The sequence below is a fragment of the Aedes albopictus genome, chromosome 1 (assembly GCF_035046485.1).
Source record: "Aedes albopictus strain Foshan chromosome 1, AalbF5, whole genome shotgun sequence".
NCBI lineage: Eukaryota > Metazoa > Arthropoda > Insecta > Diptera > Culicidae > Aedes > Aedes albopictus.
The window spans coordinates 59,059,553-59,084,029 of record NC_085136.1 but is presented as its reverse complement, the minus strand read 5'-3'; the positions used below and the strand labels follow the sequence as shown (position 1 = coordinate 59,084,029).

The 24,477-nt window shown below is 45.4% G+C and overlaps 1 protein-coding gene across 2 annotated transcripts in view; it reads right to left on the bottom strand.

Annotated features, from left to right (window-relative positions):
* LOC109427523 (homeobox protein B-H1) overlaps positions 1-24,477 on the bottom strand; it is a 202,926-nt gene that overhangs the window by 52,084 nt on the left and 126,365 nt on the right. For both annotated transcript variants that reach the window (XM_062844603.1, XM_019703077.3), the window contains exon 2: positions 6,127-6,358. In XM_062844603.1, the coding sequence (XP_062700587.1) occupies positions 6,127-6,358 (232 nt within the window). The remainder of the gene's footprint in view (positions 1-6,126; positions 6,359-24,477) is intronic.

Below are 24,477 nucleotides of genomic sequence, written 5' to 3'. Positions count from 1 at the left end.
CGGCGTTTAACTATTGCATGTCAATTGGCGCTTGTAGATAAAGGCCGGCAGAAATTAACGCGTTTTGTTGTATGCAAATTTGCTCGATGCTTACCTAAACTCGGTTCAACTAGGAGCAGGAGCGATTGTTTGCGATAGGAACACAGTTTGAAAATACCGTGAAGAACCGTGAAGGAGCAGAGCCCTAGAACATGGCGCCTTCAAGATTGACTGCCGGAGGAAATTGCGACTTAGAAGATTGCTGGTGTATTCTTGCAATTTATGTGGTGCACAACCCAATGATTTGTCGTGTCAAATCATAGCAGATAGATCGAAAAATTTGGCTGAATGGTATCTTCAGATGAATTCATTTTTTTTTTATTAAATAGCTATGTCAAAAACTCAGAAGATCTGGAAGAGTGGATGAATCTTTCGGGTTTATTTTGTTGAGTGTACTTACAAGCGTCAAAACTTATCAACAACAGAAATTGAAGACCAGGGCTGCCAGATGTCAAAATAAGTCTTCAATTTCAAGACACTTGAACTAATGTGAAAACATTCATTGTGAACACTCATTGAAGATGCTTCTACGTGAAGACTCTTGAAGAAAATTGAAAGCTTAGATGGTATGTAGTTTGTAGAGCAGATAGTTCAATTCTATTACCAATTTTGACAAAACGCATAAATTTTTCTAATGAGAACTTAACAAATTCTGTAGATTCGGTCCTAGTATGGTAAATCGCCAGTTATTGCACATCTTAAAAACTTGCCAATTGTTACACACTCCATACTTTTCTTATGAGGTGTGCTTTGAGGGTATGCAATAATTGACGATTTACCCTATAGGCGATTCATATACCATTTCTCTTAAAATATCGCATCAATATTTATGTAGAGTTCAAGGAAGAATTCCAGTGAGCCTTCGATTAGGTTTCTTGTGAATATATGATCGAGTATCGGTTTAATTTTTGATTAAATTATTACAAAAATTCCCATGAAAACTTTAAAAGAGTTCTACTAGCGATTCATGAAAGACCCTTACAGAAAATAAACTTAAAAAAAACTTCCAGAAAACTTTTAAGCCCGTTATTCGTAAATAATCAGAAAGGTTTGTCCCTTTGTCATTCCATCCAAGGACTTTTTAATCCCAATGAAGGCTACAATTGAACAGAATTTATTACATTTTTTCTTTTCGGAATTCGTCTGAGTATTCTTCCATGAATTTTTCGAAAATAACCCGAAAATTTATTTTCGAAGGTTCCTTTTTTTCGTCAGCCCTTTTTCGTCAGCTCTTACCAGGACTTCTTCAAAATTTCCAACAGGAATTTCTTCAGGAGTTTATTCCTCACAATTTCGTTTGAAGATTTGCCCAAGAATGCCTGTGCTAAAATTTCTACTGGAAGAATTTTTGCAATAGCGTTTTTAAAAATTCCTCCAAAGGCTACTCGGAAAATTCGTCTTCAATTCCTTCTAGAATTCTCCCAGAATTTCTCATTTAATATTCCAAAAAAAAACTTTAAAGATTCTTCCAGAATTTCAATGCTGAATTCTTCCTGGTATTTAAAAAAATATCTTCCGAAATATCTCTAAGATTTAGTGAAGAAAATACCTAGAAGATGGCAATTTATTTAAAGATAAGTTTTAAGAGTTCCCAGGATCATCTCAAAGAAAAGTGTTAAGGAATTAACCAAAATCTTTCAGAGAATCTTCTAGAAAACTTAAAAAACAATTTGAATTTCTCATTGTAAGCATCCCAAAACCTTTATGACTCCATCCATGAACTATCTTTTATTCCAACGAAGATAAGTTGTGTGAGTTTTCTTTTGGGAATTCTCAGTAATTCATAAAGGCATTCGTAAAGAATGTTCTGCTTGGAGAACATTTCTCCGAAAAGTTCTTCAAAAACGCTTACGAGAATTTCTTGTAAAATTGCCTCTCATCCGAGGATTCCTCCAGAAAATGTTCAAATTTGCTGAGGCAATTCTTCGAAAATTTTCCTAAAATTCTTCTATTGAATCCTCTAGAAACAACTTAGAGGAATCATCCATTAATTTCTCCAGAAATTTCTCCAAAGACTCTTGAAGTTCTTACTGTAAATATTATGCTAAATTACACTATAAAAATCCGTTCCCAGCCATCTTAGTAAACTACAGCAGAATCACTTGGCATACTGCGGATGAAGGCAAGGATGAAGGCGACTTACTCCGCCAAAACTCTACTGAGGGTCAGCATCACACTGACAACCTCGTCGTGGTGCTGACTATCACCTTATGCTAGGGGAAGGACACACAAGGGGAATGTCACTGAGCTTCTTCACACCTCACACTTGCGATTCCTCCTAGGATTCTTCCCGAATATTATACTCAGATTCCTGCTGGAATTCCTATAAAAGGATATCTTCAAAAATTTGTCTATAGAAGAATTCGAATGACTCCCAATTGTCGAGGCGCTAGGTGAGATGAGGAAAAAAAATCGTTTGTTTACATCAAAAATTCAATTTTTCGCCTTCAAAATTAACTAATATTCTGCCTTGGTAGTTGCTATTTTCCATTGGTAATGGCTTCCATTATCATCATTTTTGATGCCCACGCCGAAAGATACCGGATTGGCCAGCTAACAAAAAAATCCGGAAGATCGCCAGCCGGAGGCATAGCAAGAGCTCTTTAAATTTATCACATGAAATGTTCCTAAGTACCTACCGGATCTAAGCGCATCTCAAAGAGAATTAAATTTTCTTTCCAAGAAGTGCTCATTTGCTTCTCTACGATGCGGAATTGGATATGAAAAATGAAAATGTGTACTTTGTCTATGCTGCGCCATGCCACTCTTTTCGTAGGGTTTTCATTCCTGACACCAGATGCGGAGGGATCGTTAGCTTCCGTCAAATTTGCCTATAAGCTTTGCTTGAAGGTTTATTCCAAAAATTCCAAAAAAGACAAATTGGAAAATACTGACAAAAATCCAGGGGGATAACGAAGGGCCAGAATCATCAACCCAGCATTCAATTCAACATGGCGTCCAATGTTTTTGTTTTGATTGCTTAAATCATTGAAAAAATGCGCTGGAAACATCCACACTCCTTCGCTGCTACATATAATATCGTGCAAAGTGATAAAGAAAGAGAAACAATCATCAAAAACAACGATTTCGTTTGAAATGTGTAATTACCAAAATAAGCACTAGCAACACACGAGCCACACACCCGGAAATCAGGAGCAAGTTAGGGTAAACCGACCAGAAAGTGGGTACCAAAACGCGCCGTACCAAAAACGATGATGGGTAGAGCGGCGATGTATCGAGTTTGACAGCTGTGTCACCCCACTGGGAACTTTAGAGAGCTTCAGGTAGTTTGAGTGGGTTTTATGAGAGCTTTAAAGGGGTCCCACTAAGCGAGGATTTGAGGTATATTTCTAAGGGTTTCATGAAATTTCAGATGATTTTGGAGGGTTTCGAGGGGCTTTTGGTGGTTTCAAGGTGTTCTAGGTGAGTTTTTAAGAACTTTGAAGGGGTTTGAGGCAGCTTCAAAGGAATTATAAAGTGTTCAACGTGTTTCATGAGGCTACAAGAGGGTTTCAGAAGGGTTTAAGGGAATTTCAACGGATTTCAGGGGTCTTTAGGGAAGGGGGTTGTTCTAATACTGTGAGAGATTACTCTTCACGCTTGTAGATTCGATAACTTCCAGAATCCAAATAAGTTTATGAGTTCTAGGAAACCCTTTGAAACAATTCAAGATGGAATGGTGCCAGAGGACATCTAAGGGAAGCTCTCGAGGACGCCGATACCGAAGACCGCCGCGAAGAAGATCAAGGAATTGTTTGACCTCGAGCACACGGATTTGTGCGGTTCTATGGGAACTCTGACAGCGAGCGGAAGCCGTTCTCTGATTACTGCCATTGATTAAAACAGGAGGCTTACCAGGAGGTATACTGTGGTGTACCAGTCGGGAAACAAATCCAATGTCCCGGATAGACTGATGGAGTACGTGAAGTTCGTCGAAACCGGCGAATCAGGCGGCGGCGATAAGTATTGTTTACTAAAGAGTTTCTTTCAACTGCCTTCTCGCCGCAAAAGAATGGCGATGTCGAGAGAAAGAACCGCTAAAGTACTGGGATGAGGGCGTGATGTCGGCTGTTCGCTTGCAAACCTGAATCACTAAGAAGAGTTCGGATGCACGGCTAGCGCAAGGAACTCACAGGAGGAGGTCGTCCCGCAACCGAAGGCTATTGTGGAGCTCACGGACGGGGAGGTGAACTGGGTACCGCTGCGTACGTACTGGATGGTGAGGAGTTCTACAAAATGAACGCGTCTGAAGCTTTTCAACAAGAAGGACTTTTTTGCAATCAAGGATGAGCCAGTTAATCAGGAAGACAGTCCAGCGAGTGTTCCTGAGTCGATAACATCGTGAGTTAGGTGTTACTACTCACGTTTTCAAGGAGCCATCGAACTACAAGGAAGCTGTAAAGTCCGAGGAGACAAGATCCTGGGGAAGTGCGATGGACGATGCCATGGGCGAATGCAAACCCTGGGATCTAGTCGACTAGACCGCCGGCAAGAAGGCGCCAGGGACAAAGACCTAATCAAAGTTTACAGCGTATCTCCAGCTCTACGATGAGTGCCCTGTATACCCTGTCGCCCTGTAGACAGTCACTGGATATACAGGGCACTCATCGTAGAGCAAGAGATACACTGTAAACTTTGATGAGGACTTTGTCCCTGTCGCCAGACACGCTACACTTGGGTATACTTGTGGACGATCCTCTTCTGCGACACTCGGACGTTAAAACGGCCTATTTATACGGCGACATTGATTAGAAGGTTTACCGTGGTTAAGAACGGCATCAGGTTCTATCCCATTGATCAAATCGACGATCTGTTCGTTTCTTGGGCAATTGAAACGCATTGAGAAAGTATTTTGAGATCAATTGGCTCGGCGATGTGAAGAATCTTCTGGATCTGAGGGACAATCTGACCTACAACTTAAGTGCCAAGAGCTACATAAAGAAGCTTGTTGTGAAAGCTGGACTGGAGAATGCAAAGGTTTCGGAGACGCCCATGGAACAAGGATTCTTTAAAATGTTATGACGAGCGATGCGACGGAGAATAGTACCAAGTGCCGGAGTGCCGTCGGAGCGTGGATGTATAAACATGGCCGTATATGTAGAGCCCGGCGTAGCTGCAAGTGCGTCGATCCTAGGTAAGAAAGGAATGACTGGACGGCGGCAAAGATAGTGATTCGTTATTTGATGGCACCGTTGCAACGGATTGATTGGAAACTGAAGCTAGGAGGAGTCGAGATCGAGGTCGAGACCAATGAGCTAGTTGCGTACTCGGATGTTCGGATTGAGCTGGTGATTAACTGGCGTGAAAGTCGTCCATGAGGAAAACCAAGGCTGCCTAGCTTTCGCGCAATTGGAGAAGATCAACAGGAGATGATCGAAGTAGGTGGGAACTACGCGGAGCTTCGTCAGAGACTTGTGCAAACGGGGTATCACTGTATTGGGATATTATCAAACTGACAAACGGGAATCGACATGCTGACTGACTGAGCAACTTGGAGCTGTGAAGCACCAGCATTGGTTCTCGGAGTCACTTAGACTAGCAGGAGAAGGAGGGTAATGAATGACTACCAGGACTGTTGAGAAGGAGGGTAATGAATGCAACAGGTTAGAACCTGTTAGAACTTGTTAGACGCTAGAGCATCTGCCGTGAAGAGGAGCTTTAGGGTGCTTCAGAGGGGTCTCCAGCAGTTTCCGAGGATTTCAGGGGGTATCTTTAATGTGCACAGTTTTCAGGAGTGTTTCATGGGATCAGAAGGGTTCATAGTTCTGCGATAGATAACAAGTTGCGCTTGCCGATCCAATGACTTGTACTTACTACACGCAGAAAAATAAATTGTAAAAACAATTAAATTAAAGTTCAAATCAACCAATTTTTCAGTTTATTATAGCGACAAACTGATTTCTAGTTTCTTGATTAGATAAGAGCGAAGCTGAATACTCAACAGTGTTGCCAGAACTACTGATTTTTAATCATCGCACAAAATTTGCCCAACTGAACTTCAAACACATCGTTCTTCTGTCATCTAATAAACTGTCCGCAGCGAAACCCCTCAAAACCATCAATTCCCAACCCATCGGAAACACCTACCTTCGGTTTTGGTACCACGTCTTGACCTGGGTGTCACTCAGGCCCAGCTTGTTCGCCAGCTCCATCCGGTCCTGCACGCTCAGGTACTTCTGCCGCTCGAAGCTCTTCTCCAGCGTCTGCAGCTGGTGGTCGGTGAAAGCCGTGCGTGCTTTCCGCTGCTTTTTACTCAGTCCGGACGATCCGCCGAGGCCGAGACCGTTCTTTATGCTGTTGCCGTCCTCGTCTTTGCCACCTGGGATTGGAAGAGGAAGAAGAAGAAGGAAAAACGAAGCGTTAGAGGGCGAGACACTCGGAAATCGATTAGGAACTGCTTTCCCATTCCTCCGATGAAAAAACACGAAGGAATATTGTGTAAAATCATTCAAATACTTAACTAGCTTTGACACATTTCATTCATTTTTAATAGACTGCCGGATTGTACGTGCCACGGACGACTGCAGAAAAACTGAGCAATTAATCATTCTAGAGTGAACTGACTCACTCCTCCGGGAGCTGACGAGGGGCATTTCACTGCGCTAGAACAGAACAACCATGGATAAGCGGACGTCGCTCCCGTTAATCCGATTGGAACGTGTTCGAATTTATCGGATTTGCCCGCAGGGGCGCTAGTGTATCATCATCTGGACTTGCGTCGTTTGACAGTTGATCGATCTTATCGATCAAATGTCAAACGACATCAGTCAGATGTCAAATCCACATCTGTTGATGATTGTAATTTTGGGTAAACGTCAAATTGCAAGCTTCTGACGCTAGATGTCGTCAGTGTCGGTGCTCGAAACAAATAATCCAGTTTTTCTTCCAAACATTTATTCTAAAGCTCACGTCCTAGCTCACGTCTGTTTTCCTCTGTTAAAACTCGCACAGGGATATCAATTATTGTACAAGAGAGCGGGCAGTGATGGTGCACTTTTGCTGAGCGCGCAGCACTGCTTCCACTGCCGCGCGGCCACCTCCGTCTTAATTATGCTTTTAAATATTTATAACAATAATAACAATCAAACACACGGTTTCAATGCGCCGAGGACGATGGCGATGACGACGAGGAGGCGCAAAAAGCACGCCAGGAGGTAAGCGAGAACCCGCCAGGCTGCTACCGTTGAACATTGTTGTTGATAGCAGCCCGAGCACTCATTGTGACATTTAAAAATCTATTAGGCTGCATTACGTCAGCGGTTTTCGATCACCCCGCCGTGCCGTTCGGTTCCTGCTGGGAAGCGAAGAAAAGCGGGATTGACGCGGTTTTTTTTCCAGAGCGACGGGAATCAGGGAACCGGTTAGGATGCCACAGGGATCAGAGCAAATGACGGAATTCTCATCCAAGGATCCAAGTAGGTCGGTTTTCGCGGGGTGGTCGCGAATGACAGTTCAATAACTGTCAATGATAGTGCTGGTGGCAACACTTTTCGTCGAGTTTTATGGAATTGACTCCAATCAAAATCCTTTAAATTTAATTCGATCAAAGTTGGCACAGACGCTCGAATAAGAGTTGTCAGAGATGTAACAACAAGTGAATTTGACAGTTCTATTATACAATAGGAGGTTGACGTGATATGAAGCCATAAGACACATAAGACGGATAAAATGTTCCGGTGACAGTATTAATGATAATCGGAAAGCTGGTTTGGCCTCACTGCATCGCCATTACGTCAAATCGATCTGAAAACATTGGGGAATCGATTCCAAACAAATGCATTCAAATTTGATCCCGATTGCAAAAGGCGCGCTGACGTCAAACGCACACGCGCCGAGGGGTATTGCCCAGCACGATCGGGGAGGATGGTGATCATTGCTCTAATCTTCCATCTCCGCCGCCACCACCGCGGGCACGGCAACCAACCGCAGCGCCATCTATGGTGCTAATCATATCGCGTCGTTGTTGACGTTTGAGGATCAACAAAATTCGTCGTCAATCTCGAAAATTGCGGCTGTCTATGGGCGGCATATTAGTGCCGCAATATGACCGCCGCACAGCTGCTAATGGATTAGTAAACAGAGAACCCGCTCGCACAAACAATCCTGCGCGGCCTACTGTGATTAGGTCGGCAATTTTCGCACATGCATTCGTCTAGCGAGCAGCATCGCAGCGACATCGCCGCGCAGTCGATGATTACTGCGATGACGGACGCGACGCGGTAATGCAGACTGACATTATTGCGGTAAAATAGAAAAAATCCAACGGGGTTGCGGTGGTTTCGACCGCCGCAGTCGTTCCACAAACGTCAAAAGTGCTCGGTTCACGCTAAAAAGCACTCACTCTTTTGGTTGCCATAAAATTCAAAAATAATGCAAATTGTTCCATTTATGGTTTATGTAATCACAATTGGTGTCACAATATGTAACTTATTTTTAAACTATATTAGGTGTAGTTTCAGCACTTTTGTATGCAGCTGAATTAAACAATTAAAATTTTCAACATTTTTTTTATTGATAGGTTGTGTGCATACTTTTTAAAGTGTGTAGCAGTTTGACGTTTGCGGAATAGGTCTTCTTTGTCTTCTTCACTCCGCCAGGTTAGAAGATTTCTCTGGATAAGCAATAGTGCGCGGACGAAGGTGCGCCGCCGCGACCGATGACGGGCGCGCTTGCGCTCATGTTCGAATTAACGAGATTGGCCCGGTTCGGCTTGGCGCAGAGGGAGGCTGATGCTGCTGCGGCTGTTGGTCCATGATTTTCAGATTATGAGCGGGAAATAACGGGGAACGATTTGAGAGCGCGCGCGTGCGAACGAGCGCGCGGGGATCTTTAAGTATTGCCCATTCAATTAAAATTCATTCCCGGGCCAGAGACATAGCCAATAATATAAGACGCGCAGACAGACAGAGGTGGTTTTGTTGTTTTTGCCGATCGAAGCCAATGATTGGCTTGCTGGCTGGTTGGTGAAGAAATACAATTAATAAGCCGTTCGAAGTCGCTGCCACTGCAGCTGTTGCAGCAGCAGCAACAGCGCAAATCCTTGACGGTGCAGAAAGAATCTAAATGATTATTATGTGTATGGTTGCGAATCAATAAAACTATAATTACTCCGACATGACATGACAAAATGACGATAATTTTTAGCTTTTAAGTGATTTTTCTCTCTCGGGCTGATGGTGATATCGCGCGCCGAGGCCAAAAGTCATCAGCGAGCGAGTCGAACGGCGCAAACGGCAACGAAGGAACGAAGGAAATTGTTTCTTTTCAAGACGACTGACTATGCGCGTACCCCTCGTCGATGTCACCGCCACCTTTGTCGCCGTTCTGCTGAGGCGGCGACTCACGGTTTGACGTTTCGCAGGGTTGCTGAAACTGCGACAGCAGGGTTGATCAAGCAACTGCGAGAGTCATGACAGATTTCAGAACCGGACCCGAATGCAAAATCGCGATTTCATGCAATTTGTATTAATTAAATGAAAACTTGGTCGAGAAGGGCTAACGGTCACCACACCGCCGTTAGCGGCGTGATGCAGCGGCACTGAATCGAAACGTCAATTAGACTTTTGCTTTGGTACCAGGTAAGGCAAGCAGTGTGCTAAATGGCTTGTTTCACAAGCACTCTGCAATCTGCATAACTCACGTTACGAAAGATTAACTCCACGGGCTTTGGGAGGACGCCCGGAGCGCAACGGGGGGTGTTGTGTTCTCGCTCTCTTGTTGTACCTCTTTTACTAGCGAGGGGTACATGAGTGCGAGTTGTCTTGTGATCGACTCATGAATGGGGAAGGCGACTGGGACGGACGAGGGGTAGCTCGCATTAAACAGCATAAACAGGTGTTGAATTTAGCGTTAGATTAGAGTGCTATGATAATTTGATGGCTGTTAGCCTTTCAGATTAGATGTTAATTCGGCAGGGGGCAGCAGAGGCGGCGCTCTCCCTCGTCCATCCGTTGTCGACGGTCAAAGCCAGCGCCAGCGCCTACTATGTTTAGCCAACTGGACGAAACTAAGTGCGCGCAGTCAGTCAAGCTTGTCATTGCGGGCTTTTCGGGGTTTTATTCAGCGGGCCGCATTTCACCCGATGAGTTATGAGAGCAAATACGAACAAAAGGCTAAACTTTCCTTCGCTCGGACTTAATCCCCTCTCGTCAAATGGAAACAAGGTGATGGACTATTTGAATAAACTTCAAATTTGTACTCCAATCCGTCAATCGGTACAAAACAGTGTTCTTTCGCTGCTTGAACGCGCTGAGATTAGCACACAAAATTCCCTCCGTTGACTCAATTGGGCGTCGTGATTTACATAGTTGGGCTCAATTAGCGAGGTTTCAAGTGAAAGTGGAAGAGATTTTCGATGTTGAAAGCTTCTTATTGTTAAGAACAAGCGATATCAAAGTGCATCGTGGTTGCGCTGCGAGCAGGGCGCAACTGTAAATCGTAAGCTGTAACGTTTGACATTTGAAGTTTGTTGTCAGCGGTACACAAAGGAATGATAAAATTGGTCACTAAAACAGCTGAAACGGCCACTATGGAATAAACGGAGAGCGCCACCGTATCTTTACGCGTTTGACATAACTCCACAGCTGTCACAATGTTAATGTCCATATACGGTGGCACCTTTGTTTACATGCGGTGAACGAAAGGAAAGCTTGCTTCATTGATCCCTTGAACTTGACTGTTGCCACAATGTTGAACTCCATATACGGTGGCGCCTTTGTTTTGATGCGGTGAGTATCGGAAACATTTGCTCCAATAATCGATAACAAAAGCTAACAACAGTCTAGCCAGGTTTTAGGCAAATTCCAGGTGCGCGCTGATGAATCTGGGAGTTCAAATTCATTCCGGAACAAGAGTTTCACTCGGAAATTCCATCTGAGATTTGTTCTGGAACACCTTGGAATGCCTTTCAGGATTCCTTCCGTATTTTTATCGACATTTTGCTAGGTCCTCCTTGAACTCTTCCAGGAAATTGTTCCGGATTCCTAACAGCATTTTTCCTATCAATTCTCTCCAGGATTCCTCTTTGAGAAACTTCCACAGTTACTGACACTAGCGTGAGCAGCCTTTTCTTTTTCTCATACATTCTCTTTGACGAACATTACGAAGAGCACAATCGAAGAGGGGACAAGTGCACCCTCTTCCATCCCTCTCTTTATGTTGTTTGTTTAAGAGAGCTGAACACACAGAATTCTCCTGGGTGATTTACATACTGTAGGACATCTTCCAGAGATATTGATCCCAGAGGTAGTCGCGAGGTTTCTCCCGGAGTTTGTTCCAGAATTTCTCCAAAAACTTTCCATAGGATTTTTCCCAGCCAAGGTTTATCCCGGGAATTCCACTGAAGTTTTTTTTTTCAGAATATTTCTCAGATGTTGTCGCGGAATTTCTTTTCTTCCTTCCGTTGCTCTTCCCGGGATTCCCCGAGGAGTTTTTCCTTTTGGCGGAATTTAATCCAGTATTTCTATTTTCAGAGTTCTTCCTGGGAAGTCTACTCAAGTTCCTTGTAGGATTTCTTCAGGAATTTTTCACGAGGTCTCAAAAAAAATTCCTCGCGGGATTTCTTCCGGAGTTCCTCTAGTTATTTCTCCCAGAGATCTGCATGAGATTTAGTCTGGAAATACTCCCGGGATTTTTACAGAAGTTTTTCCCGGGAAATCTGTTGAAGTTTTTCAGGATTCATCAGAAATTTTCTATAAAAACTTATTCCGGGGTTGCTGTTCCTGGTAGTGGTTGCCACGATGAGAGAATTTCCTGAAATTGAGCCTTGAGTTCTCTCGCAATCTCTACCAGATATTATCTCGGGATTCCTCTGGGGTTTTTTTGAAGTATCCCAGCTCTTGCTGGGATTTTTGAAGTAGTTTTTTCAGAATTCCTCCTGGAATTACTTACGGAGTTCCTTGAAAGACATATTGAAGGAATCCCAATGGAATCTCGCGGGCAATTCCCTGACGAGCCATTGGAGGAATCCAAAGAGAAACTTCAAGCGAAATCCCGAGAAAAACCAGAACATAAGGAACTCCAAGAGAAATCCCTGAAACTTCTGGGAAAGAACTTATGCAAAAGTATCGCATAAGTTTCAGAAAATTTTGTAAAGATCTCCGATAGAAATCTTGCGAGAAATTCCTGTGGTAATACCGGTGTAACCTCTGGAAGATATCCCAGGAGGTGTTTTCGCAGAAACCCCATGAGGAATTCCGCAAGAAGTCCAAGGGGAAACTGCGGAAGAAATCACAGGAACAACACTCAGAAGTTCCGGAAGAAACTCTGGAAGCAAGCAAAAAGAACCTGGATTGAGTATTGGAAGGAACTCCTGGAGGAATCCAGAACACACTGACCAGCTAACCCTGATCTTCACGACTGCGGCCACCTTTTTAACCTTCTCTACTAAGAACTTAACTGCGGTGATCTGCATACCTTACGAACCTCGCATGGCTCTCAAAGAGTGACTCCGTCCTCCTCGGCGAGAGTTTTTGCGTTGGAGAGCCAGGGAACTATCCTGCATCTCCACTTATGCCGTGCCTTTATGCACCGCTTCCTTCTTCGGGATCAAACCCCATTTCTCCCGTCTTGGTGTGACGGATGCTATTTACATCCACGTCCAGCGAAGATAGCCGATTTTCACACCTCATGGTCCACAGCAGATCAGCGCATTCATCCGCTTTGGTCTTGAAGATCAACGCGGCCCCTTTGTCGTAGCCTAAGGGTTCTATTTGCCCTGGTTTCTGACCTTCTTTTGGGGTTCATCCCTGCCCTAGCACGTTGCGTAACCGGCTTTGGAACGTCACCTTCGCCTTGAGCGGTCGTTTCTTGCCTCTACCGGGCCGCACTTTGCTAGTAGGGCATTTCTCCAGTTTCGGCCATGCAGCTGGAGCCATAGAGCCGTTTGCCCTTTTACCTACGGCTCCGTCAAGCTGCATGGTCTCGTAGGCCATTGTCGACCTTCCGGCAAAGAAAAGGTTGCCCGTTCGGATGAACCTCTCCTCCTTGCGAACATCGACCACGCTTCTTCTTGGCCAGCCACCAACCGGCGGAGTTTTAGGAGGCCCCTTTCAAGATCCTTGCTGATGTTGTTCCACCCGCTAGTGTACCCGAAACGCTCCTCAAGTTACTCAGCGACTACCATTGTCTTTGGAAGTTCACTTCTGTACAAGGTCTACAACCGCTGTCACACTGCAAGCACCGCTCACGCCAATGGATCACTGCACGAATGTATACTGGCCTGCTTACTCTCACTCGAAATTTGACCGCGCGGTGCCGACACCTCTCAAACGTCAAATTTTCTGTGAGAGTAAGCAGGCCAGCATTAATTCGTGCAGTGGACCATAGGCCTTTTCGTTTGACGTCTTAAATCAGCTGTTTTTCTGCGTCTTTGACAGATTTTCTTCGGAGATTACAGATCCGTGTTAGCAGCTGTTGTTCAACCTTTGATTGTGTTTGTTTACAACAAGGACGTTTCACATGACAAGGCCTGTTGTGTCGCGGATACCGGTTTCCAGAACTATATGCCCTACTTGTAACTCTAGCACTAGCGTGGTATTAATATTCTACATTTCGCACGTCGATCCTTCGGATCCTTCGGGAAACTCGACGCAATCAACAGTAAAAACTTACGTTACTGTAGCCCACGCGATTCCAAATTCCTTCGACATCGGCCACGTCCTAGCCAGAGCAGCAAAATGGTGCATTACCAAGAAGAGGGGGATTCTTCCGTACATCAAATTACGACAGTTTTCTCACCAAATCATTCGTCATAAGACCCCCAAAAGAATTCCAACTAAAAGTAAACCAATTCCGATAATCGTCGTCATTTACCCGGTCGGGGCTCCGACTGGACCCATAACCCGAAGGTAACGCTTCAGACTTCGACTTTTCCCACGCCAAAAACGACCATTTTCCAGTGCGAAGATCCGACCCCACGAAATCCTAATAAAAAGCATACCTTTTCATCATCATGATGCAAAACGCTTACCCCTGCTTTTTGTCAGAAAAGAACGAAAACGTCGAGAGGAAAAAGAGCAAATCACCCCGACGTCGTCGTCGTTGAGTGCAGCGGAGGCAGCAGTTCCTCCGCCAAGATGGTTTGCATGGTTGAAATTGAAACGAATTTGCTCATTATAGTAATTTCCCGTTCTCCGCTAAACTCCCTCCGTTCGGTTTGGAGTGCCGAAGAGCAGCGCAGCGAGGTCCTCTCGCGAGGACTCGCCCAACTCTGGGAAGCTGCTGCCTGGGTCCAGGAAATTATACACTTCCAAGCTTCCCTCGGACAACAACAGCTACAACGACAACAGCAAGAAACAGAATTAAGTACATTCATTATTGTGTAAATCACGAATTTCCCCCTTTTGCACGTCCGTCCGGTGCGGCGGCAGCCGCTGCAAGCCATTGTCGTTCGCCCAAAAGAGCGTCCGTCGTAGTCGGCGACGAAAACGACGGACGGTCGCAGCATCCGAAGGATCAACGCGGCAGGCGGCGACAGAGGCAGCGACGGGCGCGCGTGATGAAAAGTCGATAAAGAGGTCGAAACGAGAACGAGGGGTAGGACAACAACAACAACAACAATAACAGCAGCCAGCGACACCCGAGTATCATTATCGATAAGTGTGTTTGTGAGCTGTGGAGAATGAGGTGAACAGGAGGAGCGGGAGGAGGGCGAACAAACCACTCAGCACAGCAAGCGCACACTGTGGTGAAAAGAGCCCTTTTCTCGAGAGTGCGGAAAATTACGGATTATGAACGGTTGGGTTGGGTTCTACTATGTCTCGGGGATTGCCCTTTTTGCCGAGGAGGATGCTGCTGTTGTGTTGCAAACAATGTTATACAGTTGTTAAGAGGTTGGGTCGTTGAGAGTGGTACTTGACTTTTCGACTCACGACTCACGTGAGTGGGTATAGAATTGCAATTTTATGAAGTAGGTAGGTTGGTAGCAGCACAGCAGTCATCTGGTTTCGTACGACTGTATAAGGACCATTTGGAGTGGCCGTTGTTGTTTGCGGATTGCGTCGTGATTGCCCCGTCGGTGTCAATTGGATTCCACGCGCAAGCTGGCGGCAGCAGGCAGTGTTGGACTTCGGACTTCGTTGAAGGTCAGCGGAGTCGGATTTCCCGGCAGCAAACGCGAACGAATCAGGGGAGCGGGAGGCGAAATTGATTTTTATTTCTTGAAAAGCAGCGGTAATGGGGCAATCACTGACTTTGCCCGGGAGATTTATTGCTGCGAGAAGGTACCTACCTCTGCAAGAAGAAGATGGGGTGGCAATTTTCCGGTTTTATGTAAATATATGTACACAAACAAAGTGAAGAAATCGATTCGAGCGACGAGCAATCTCAGCAGGCGGGCGAGAGTGAGACAGTGTCGGCACGGAATCTAGTTGGCCGTGCGACGCGAGCTCAAACGAGCGAGCGAACGTGTGAATGTGTGTGCGTGCGAGAAGTGATTTTACATTGGCGACGAGGCAATCAACGAGCAGAGAAACGAAATAATTGCGGGAGAGAAAGCTCCGGGAGAGTGAGCGAGATCGAACGACCGGACCGACCGTGCAGCATCCGAAGACTTCGAACAGGCGACGGATGACGGGATAAATAAAAATATGCCACGCCTCTAGCCACGCGTGTGTGTATGTGTGTGTGTGCGTGCATGCTAGCGATGCACAGCGTCCGCCGTGCTTTCAATTAGCGAAGATGGACCGGGTTCGGCCGTCGGCGGAAGAATTTTCGAAACGCGGAAAAATGGAGAATCACACACCGTCGGTAAAGCAGGAATCGCGAGGAGCAAATTGCCGTATCAAATATTCCATTAATCAACCGCGTTGACGTGACGGTGCACTCACTCACTACTCCCGCACCGGTTCCAATTCGAAAACCACACATCAATCACTGCCCAAACGAGGCCGAGGTCTGGGCCCAGGCTGTCATAAATAGACGCGGCTCGAGCACAAAAAACACTGAAGGGGAAACAAAGTCAAAGAACAAAACAGAGTAAACACTGATCAAGCACCACCAGTACAGCGAGTGAGTGACGAGGGAACCCCAACGATTCGGAAAAAAAAGGTTTACTCTAATTACATACCAGGCAGGAGCGGTCCTCATACTCCTCACGGAGTTGTACACCCACGACGACGAAGAACCTGCGTTGAATTATTGACCACGCCTTGGCTCTCCGTGTTCGTCCGTCGAACCGACCGCAAAACAAAAGTTAAAAGAGGCAATTGAAAACCCATCGGACTCGAATCGGACGATGATTACATGTGAGTTGTCGCTCGCCACCTGCGATTAATCGATCCCGACTCACACCTCTCGTGTGTCGCTCCAACTGTTCACCTGTTCACTCAACGACTACCAAGTCCTGGTCGACGAGCTAGGACATTGACGGCCTGCTTAGAGGAGGATGATTAGGAAGCGTTGACTTTCGATGACTTGTGACAGCCACGCTGCTGTAGACAGATGACACGGCATGCACCCACACGGTCAGTAGTAGGCGATGACGAGTGGAGGCGAAGGGATGAAAAGTGCTGGGTTTGAGGAATCGATATTTTTGGAACTGATTTACTATGTTTGGGTAACGGAGACAGATGTCGGAGGTGAGTTGTTTGAACATCTGCTGCCAAGTCTGCTGCGGCATATGTCCATTTTCGGGTATTTTTGGTATGAACTTAGATGTAAACAAATCATTTTCGCTTGAAATAGCCTCCCCATTTGATGTTCGCACCGAAAATCGATGCTTTTAGGCAATGCTATAGTTACTCTGGTTTGATAGTGTTAAAGAGCAGTAGGCTGCGTCTATCATAGTAATCATAGGTTTTTTAACAATAAATGCAAAATTTACTTCTAACTGAATATGAAAGTGACCTTTGATTTAGTTTGGCAGTGCGTGGACAGCGATGTCAACAACAAACGGTAAACAAGAACGTAAACAAGACTCTTCTGTTGGACCAAGTACTTCCTTGAGGTACATTACAGAGCCTATAGTATAGTCACGGGCCCGAAACACGAGCTGATAGAAAGGCTCGGAGAAGAAATAAGAAGAAGAGGTACATTACACATCTTAGTGGAGTTCAGCCGCCTGTCACCGCAATACTGCCCCACAGGAAAAAAATGAGCCAACATCTCTGGTTCCCACTTCTAGCCGCCTCGTTCGCCTCGTTGAAAACGATAGCGGCGGCTCGGCGGCTTGGTTCCCCATGACAGCGCGAAGTTTGTAAACAAACATAATTCCAGGAGCAAAAATCAAAAGCGGCGAAACTTTTTTCACAACCAATTTTTTTTTCACCTTTTAAAATCGTTAATAGTTTAAGCAAAACATGATTTTAAATTTTGCAATTATTTATTTAAAAATGAAGTCGTAATAGTATCAGCTCGTCTTCGTCACAGGAATAATGTATTCATAAAATTTATAATTGTTATTGATATGATTCAGCCACAGTCAATAATCGTTCCTGGATTTTGATGCTGACCTCAAAAACATGGCCGTGTGACAGGAGGCTGATGGAGCTTTGTTTGTTCTTTGATTGACTAAAGGAGAGGCACAGAGGTGGGATCAGTCAGTAGTAGTAGTGGAGCTCGGATATTGAGGAGACAAGATGCGTTACAATCCAAGAGAAGGGGTGAAGAGGCCGATATCCGATGAGGTACAAACAGACGATGCGACTGGGTGTCAAAAGTCGATTAGGTATCTAGATTCGCTGAGCATCTAGTATCTTTAGGGACCTGCGCTGAGAACTGTAGTGATTGATGGACGTGGAAGCTGGATGACAGTAGGTACTCGATCTCGGAAGAAGCTTGATACCAGGAGAAGCGCCCAACTAACAATCGCAAGCCGCAAACCAGCATGCATGCTGAATTGTTGCTTTATAATAGTAATGATAGCTGAACTAAAATTATGCTGTACACATTACTGTACAAATGTTTTTTCAATTGAAAAAGTAGCCAATGTTCAACCTTTCGTATCGGTATCAATAATTATAAATTTAAACACTTTTCAAGCGTTTAATAATATTTTTATTCGACTTGCAGTTATTTCTTTACAAAATAGTTTAACAAGACCTTTTTCTGCTTCTAGTCAAGTACATGCAAAAATTAGAACATGTATCTGTACAATGTGTTTTTCACAAGTCAAATAAGCGCTTTCGTTTCATCATACTTCGACTCAGTGTACAGGATGAAAAACACGTGTTTTTTTTTTTACTGAACAGCAGCTGAATTAACGTGTTCTTCAGTTGTTAACCATAAACAGAACATTATTCACCACTGCTGAATAGGAGTCAAAGTGTAATCATTATACAACCACGGGAAGTTTATGTTTTGATTTGAGCGCGTCAATTCATCATCTCTAGGATGGCGCAGATAGGAAGGCAAGCGGCTGGCAATCGATGGGCCTCGAGTTCGAATCTTGATTTAGGTAAATGTATTTGTAGTTATTATTTCAAATAGTTGTTCACAGCATAAAGTGACAATCCGAAACTCTCGTAGAAATTGAAAAATTTTGCATTTTATTTTTTTAAATCATTTTTGCAGTAGCTGAATAACAGCTTTACTATCAGTTTGTAAAATGTTTTAAACAACAAACAGTTCAGTTGGTACACAACACTATGCTTTATTGTTTCTCCAAATTTGTGTGAACAAAACCCGAACAAAGGTTGTGCCTGAAAATTATCCAAATGTTATTCAGCACCATGCTGAATTAATTCGTCGTAAAGGTGCTTGTAAAAAGAGTAATTGTTAGTTGGGCGGAAACAGCTTGGTAGCGAATAAGCCGGGTGCTAGGAGGAGCTTGCTAGGCAATAGCTTGGGTACTCAAGGAGGAGTACAGTGGCCAGGTAGAGATCAAAAAGCGACGGATGTGAAACTGTTGACAGGTAAATTATAGTGAAAATGAATTGTATAAGTGTATGTTTGTACCTGGACTGAATGAAGGAGATGATAGTGAGATCTATCAGTGCATGCGGAGTGGACGAAAGCCTCTCTATGATCTATATGTCGTTTTCAACAGATTATGGGCCCAGGGCCGCCCTGGTAGAGCTCGGGAAGCTAGAAGAACCAGAAGCGGTATAACCCAAGAGTCGATGAGAAGGCCGATATCTGATGAGGGGCCAACAGACAATGCCACTGGGTGTCAAAAGTCGTGAGGTATCAAGAAGCGGGACCAATATTCTTTGAGGATCTAGTATTTTGAGGGACTGCCGCTGAGAACTGCAATGATTGAGGACGTAGGAGCTGGATGGCAGAAGGTACTCGGTGTCGGAAGAAGCTTCCAGGAGCTTGGCAGCGGAAGCAGCTTGGTAGGCAATAGCTTGGGATCAAGGAGGAGTACAGTGGCCAGGGAGAGCTGAAGAAATTGTAGGAGGAAATCTAAAAATAGATCCTGAATAAATTCGGAAGAAATCCTTAAAAAAAATTCGGAGGAACCACTGCATTTGTTGAAAGGGAAACTCAAATAAAACTGCCCGAAACATATTAAGAGAAATTTCCGGAATAATTTCTGAAGAAATTGTATTTTTTTTTTGAGGGAATTCCTGAAAAATTTGGGGGAGTTCCTTTAAGGCTTCCCAAGGAATTTCTACACCATTTTCCTGAGGGATTTCTGAAGGGTATCGTGGAGCAATTACTAGAATAATTATTGGAAGATTCCTTGAGTTTTTTCAGGTCAAAGAATTTCCAAAAATTCTTGAGAATCTCGAAAAAAATCCGATGAAATTTCTTGGAGTAAATTGTCAGATGAATTTGCCGGAGACGCATTCTTTCGGGTATTATCAGATAAATTTCTAGAAAAATTTCCGAAAGATATTCTGAAGTAATTTCCTGGGCGATTCAAGAAGGGCAATCCGGAGAAGTCAGCGGACAGGTCAGAAGAAATCAGAGAGAAGAGGAGAAATTGAAGAAGTCAGAGAACTGCTGATCAGAGGCTTTTTAGTAGAAATTGTTGTTATTGACGAAAATGTCGGAGAAGCCCAACATGGAATTGTCAGAGAAGTTCGTTAAAATGTTATGGAATGATTCCCGCAAAGAATGCCGCAGAAGTTCCTGAAGCAATTCCCGTTTAAAAGACTTAAAAATTAGACAAGGAATCCGAGAAAGTATATCCTGGGATAATTTCTAAAAGAATCTCATTGGATATTCAAAACAAATAGTTTAGAGAATTCCAGAAAAACATCAATGACGCTCCTAAAGGAACTTTTTATGGAATTTCTGAAGACATTTCCTGAGAAATTTCTGAATTGCCGGAGAAATTTCAAAAGAAACCGTCGAAGGAGCAGAGCAGAGCACGAGCAGAGCAGAGCACGAGCAGAGCAGAGCACGAACAGAGCAGAGCACGAGCAGAGTAGAGCAAACTTCGTACCGCTTGCGCTAAACTATAGTTTCATCGATTGCGCTGAAATTTTGCATAGTCCATTTGCACAGGACCTACATGGCATCCAAAAAATCGACTGGGCAAGGATTTGATTTATGTGCCATGCTAGTGAGCATCCCAGGTAAAAATGACAGCTTTCTGAGCATACTATTGAGAACTATCCTCACATTGGGCACACTGCTCTCCTTGACAGCATTGTCATAGTTTGACAATTGATCAAAACATCAAAACAAACGAGGCCACTGTACCAGCATTCAGCATACCGCCTACTGTGCCGCGTGAAAACACTTTGCACAATCTGGCGTCAAATAAAGGCCACACCTGTCGTGAAATCGACCATCAATCAGCCCAACAACAGAGAGCTACTGCTACTGAAAGCGCTCACACTTCAATGTCATGACAACAACCGCCGTAATTACGACGAACGAATGATTTAATTCGATCGATGAGCACGACTCCACTGTGCTGTGGATTATGGACCATCTCTCTCTCTAAATCAACGTCAATTTGCACCGTCGTCCCCCGCTGACTGCTGAGCACCCCTCAAATTAATTTAAACTGAAGCAACTGGGTGCGTGTGTGGCAAAGCAGGCGAGCCAAAATTTCACCCATTTTACCTTGGTTACGGCGCCCAAATTTGATCCGAGTCAGTCACAGTTGGCTTGAAACCGTTATATTTGAAAATTAGACTACTTTATCGACTGGTGGGCGCATCTGTCAGAATCGCACGTCCAGAAGGGCGATGGTGGCCATATTTGTTCAACCGCGTGTTGTTGACATCCGCTACATGACAACGCGTCCACTCGCAACGTTCAGGGGTCTCCCAAAACTAATTTCACTAATTGGTCACTCTCTCACGTTTAATTATTTCAGAACGGCGACGGCGGTGGTGGCGCTCGCTTGACTGCGCACCACCAAAACAAAACACGCCACCGTCACTGCCAAACGTGACAGAGCTGTCAATCGAAGCGGCGTCGCCAACTCAGATCAAAATCTCCGCGTGACTTTTATGCACAGTTCTGTTTTATCGACGCAAGTTGGCGTAAGACCGCACGGCTTCTAATTTGTTTCCATTATTGTCGCTCCAATTTTAGTACCGTTTTATGGTAATTTAGTTAGAACAACAACAACAACAAAGCACCGAGCGTTGATGACAACAGACGCGGCCGTGGCCGCGGCGGCATCCACAAATGTTCTCTTCATTATTCTCTGAATGAAAATTTATTATCCGCTTCAGCTGGTACACAAACTCACACCAATGAACTACAAAGCCTACTGGGTTCCAAGCGTAGTTTTTGGGTTTTGCTCGAAATAAAAAAAAACCTCACACGTGATTCACCCTAAACAGGGAAACGAGGAAATGTGTTTTAAATTATATGCCTTTATAAATGCGCCTGGACATGGCCGACGAGATACGAATCTCGCACACAGAACACAGCCAGCGCCTACCTAGATCGTTTGGGGTCGTTGCGTTGCGGAATCAGTGTCCAAAGCGTTTGTCCGCGCTTGGGCGGTTTCGTGTGAGTGTGCTAATGGCGTGTGAGGGGGTCCCTCGTCGACGACGACGAGGGGTCCTCAACCACCACCACCACCACAAAAGCAAACAATTGTAATGAAAATCCATCGACGTCGAGCGGACCGGATTTTTTTGCGTTTAAACGTTTGATGTGGACGCTTCCGGTTTCCCTAGGGTCCCCCCGTCCGTCATCACCGCAGATCTTCAGCAGATGGGTGACCGGCAACCCGGCAACCGACAGCGATTGCACCAGGAAGTCATTAAAAGCTGGTTAGCGTCACTTTGCGGCTAGCTCGGGCGATTGTCATCGCTCTATTATTATGGCACAGGTGAAACGAAACGAATGCAAATTGACGGGTGGGAGAGCGTCGGATAACGGCAACAGCGGTGCTACTTTATCGACCTTTTAAGACCTTTCTTGTTGTTTGGATTTCGTTTACAATGAAATCAGAATTTGTCAAAGCATACACTTTCTAATTGCTCTCGTTTTGACAGCAAGGGAATCGTCCGGATTCTTCGCGTTAATCGCCAAGTTTCCTCGCAGGAATCGCCAGGACTCCTCGCGGGAATCGTTCGAATTTCTCGCGGGAATTGCCCGGATTCCTAGCTGGAGTCGCCCAGATTCCTCGTGGAAATTGTCCGGATTTCTCACGGTTATCATCCGGATTCCTCGCGGGAATCGTCCGGATTCCTCGTGAAAAACGTCAGGATTCCTCGGGAGAATCGCCCAGATTCATCTCAGGAATCGTCAGGATTAATCGCGGGAATAGCCAGGATTCCTCTCGGGAATCGCCCGAATTCCTCGCGAGAATTGCCCGGATTCCTCATGGAAATCGTCCGGATTCCTCACGGGAATCATCCGAATTCCTCGCAGGAATCATTCGGATTCCTCGCGGGGATCGTTCGAATTCCTCACGGGAATTTCCCGGATTCCTAGCGGGAATCGCCCGGATTTTTCGTGGGAATCGTCCGGGTTCCTCGCGGGAATCGCCCGAATTCGTCGCGAGAATCTCTCGGATTCGTCAGGATCCCTCGCAGGAATCGCCAGGATTCCTTGCGGGAATTGCCCGGATTCCTCGTGTGAATAGTCCGGATTCATCGCGGGAAATGCCCGGATTCCTCGCAAAAGTCGTCCGGAATCCTCGCGGGAATCGCCCGCATTCCTCGCGAAAGTCGTCCGGATTCGTCGCGGGAATCGCCAGGATCCCTCGCGGGAATTACCAGGATTTCTCGCGGAAATCGCCTGGATTCCTCCCGGGAATCGCCTGAATTTCTTCCTGGAATCGCCTGAATTCCTCGCGGGAATCACCTGAATTCCTCGCGGGAATTGCCCGGATTCCTCGTATGAATCTTCCGGATTCATCGCGGGAAATGCCTGGATTCCTCGCGAAAATCGTCGTGATTCCTCGCGGGAATCGCCCGGATTCCTCGCGGGGCTCGCCCGGATTCCTCGCGGGAATCTCTCGGATTCGTCGCAGAAATTGCCAGGATCCCTCGCGGGAATCACCAGGATTCCTCGCGGAAATCGCCTGGATTCCTCCCGGGAATCGCCCGGATTCCTCGCAAGAATTTCCCGGATTCCTCGCGGGAATCTCCCGGAATCCTTGTAAGAATCGTCCAGATTTATTGCAGGAATCACACGGATTTCTGGCGGGAATCGCCCCAACATAAGCCGGATGTCAGACTGTTGACAGTTTAGTCGTTTAGTCGTTATTTTATGACAGCTCGCCTAGATAGACACATAGTGTGCCGAGGGGTGTCTCAATAGTTTATTCAACACAAAGCTGTTTTTATTTTTGTCAAGCGTTGAAAATAAACATTTTTGGAAGAAACGTTTCATCAAAATCGAAGGCGTCAAATGACAGTTGTCAAACGCAGCTCGGTGGCTGAGCCCGACCCCTTCCCACAGGTAATGCGCCACCCGCTTTATCGAATTCCACATCGCCGATAACCGCAATTAGCCTGCGTTTGTGTGTGTCCAAGCAAACAAATTAAGCACGACGCGAACTTGGAATTTTATCGGCGTGCACTGCACACACAACAGTACAACATTTCATAAACGGGAAATAAAACAGAAGGAAAAATCACCCGCTAATGACGACTGACGAGGGACTATCGCGCGGTCGCGATCGCGATCGCCACTCAAATTAACCGCTCTGCGCGCCACCACAACAATATCAGAACGGCGACGCGGTAATCCGTCACCGTGGCAACGGCGCTCCCGCGCAGCCTACTGCGCACGGCGCGGGTGCACTTGACGAAGCGCTTAACGAACTACGCTTTCTCGCGTCAAGCCCGGCGCACAATGCGCACGGTGCTGCTGCAGCCGGTTCGTCGTGTTTATTAACGAAAATAAAATTATGATTATAAAATGTTAATTCCGGGCGCAATGTGCTTGCATTCTGACTCGAGTCGAGTCAGAGAAGACGCGGCGCGCGAAAGAACGCTCGCTTAACGAACCGTGAAAAAGTGGTTTTAATATGTACATACAATTCACATATTCGTTCGGAAGGAACGGTGAGGAGAGGTGACGCGAAGCGACGCGGCGCAACACAGCAAGGGATTTCCTGTGGGATTC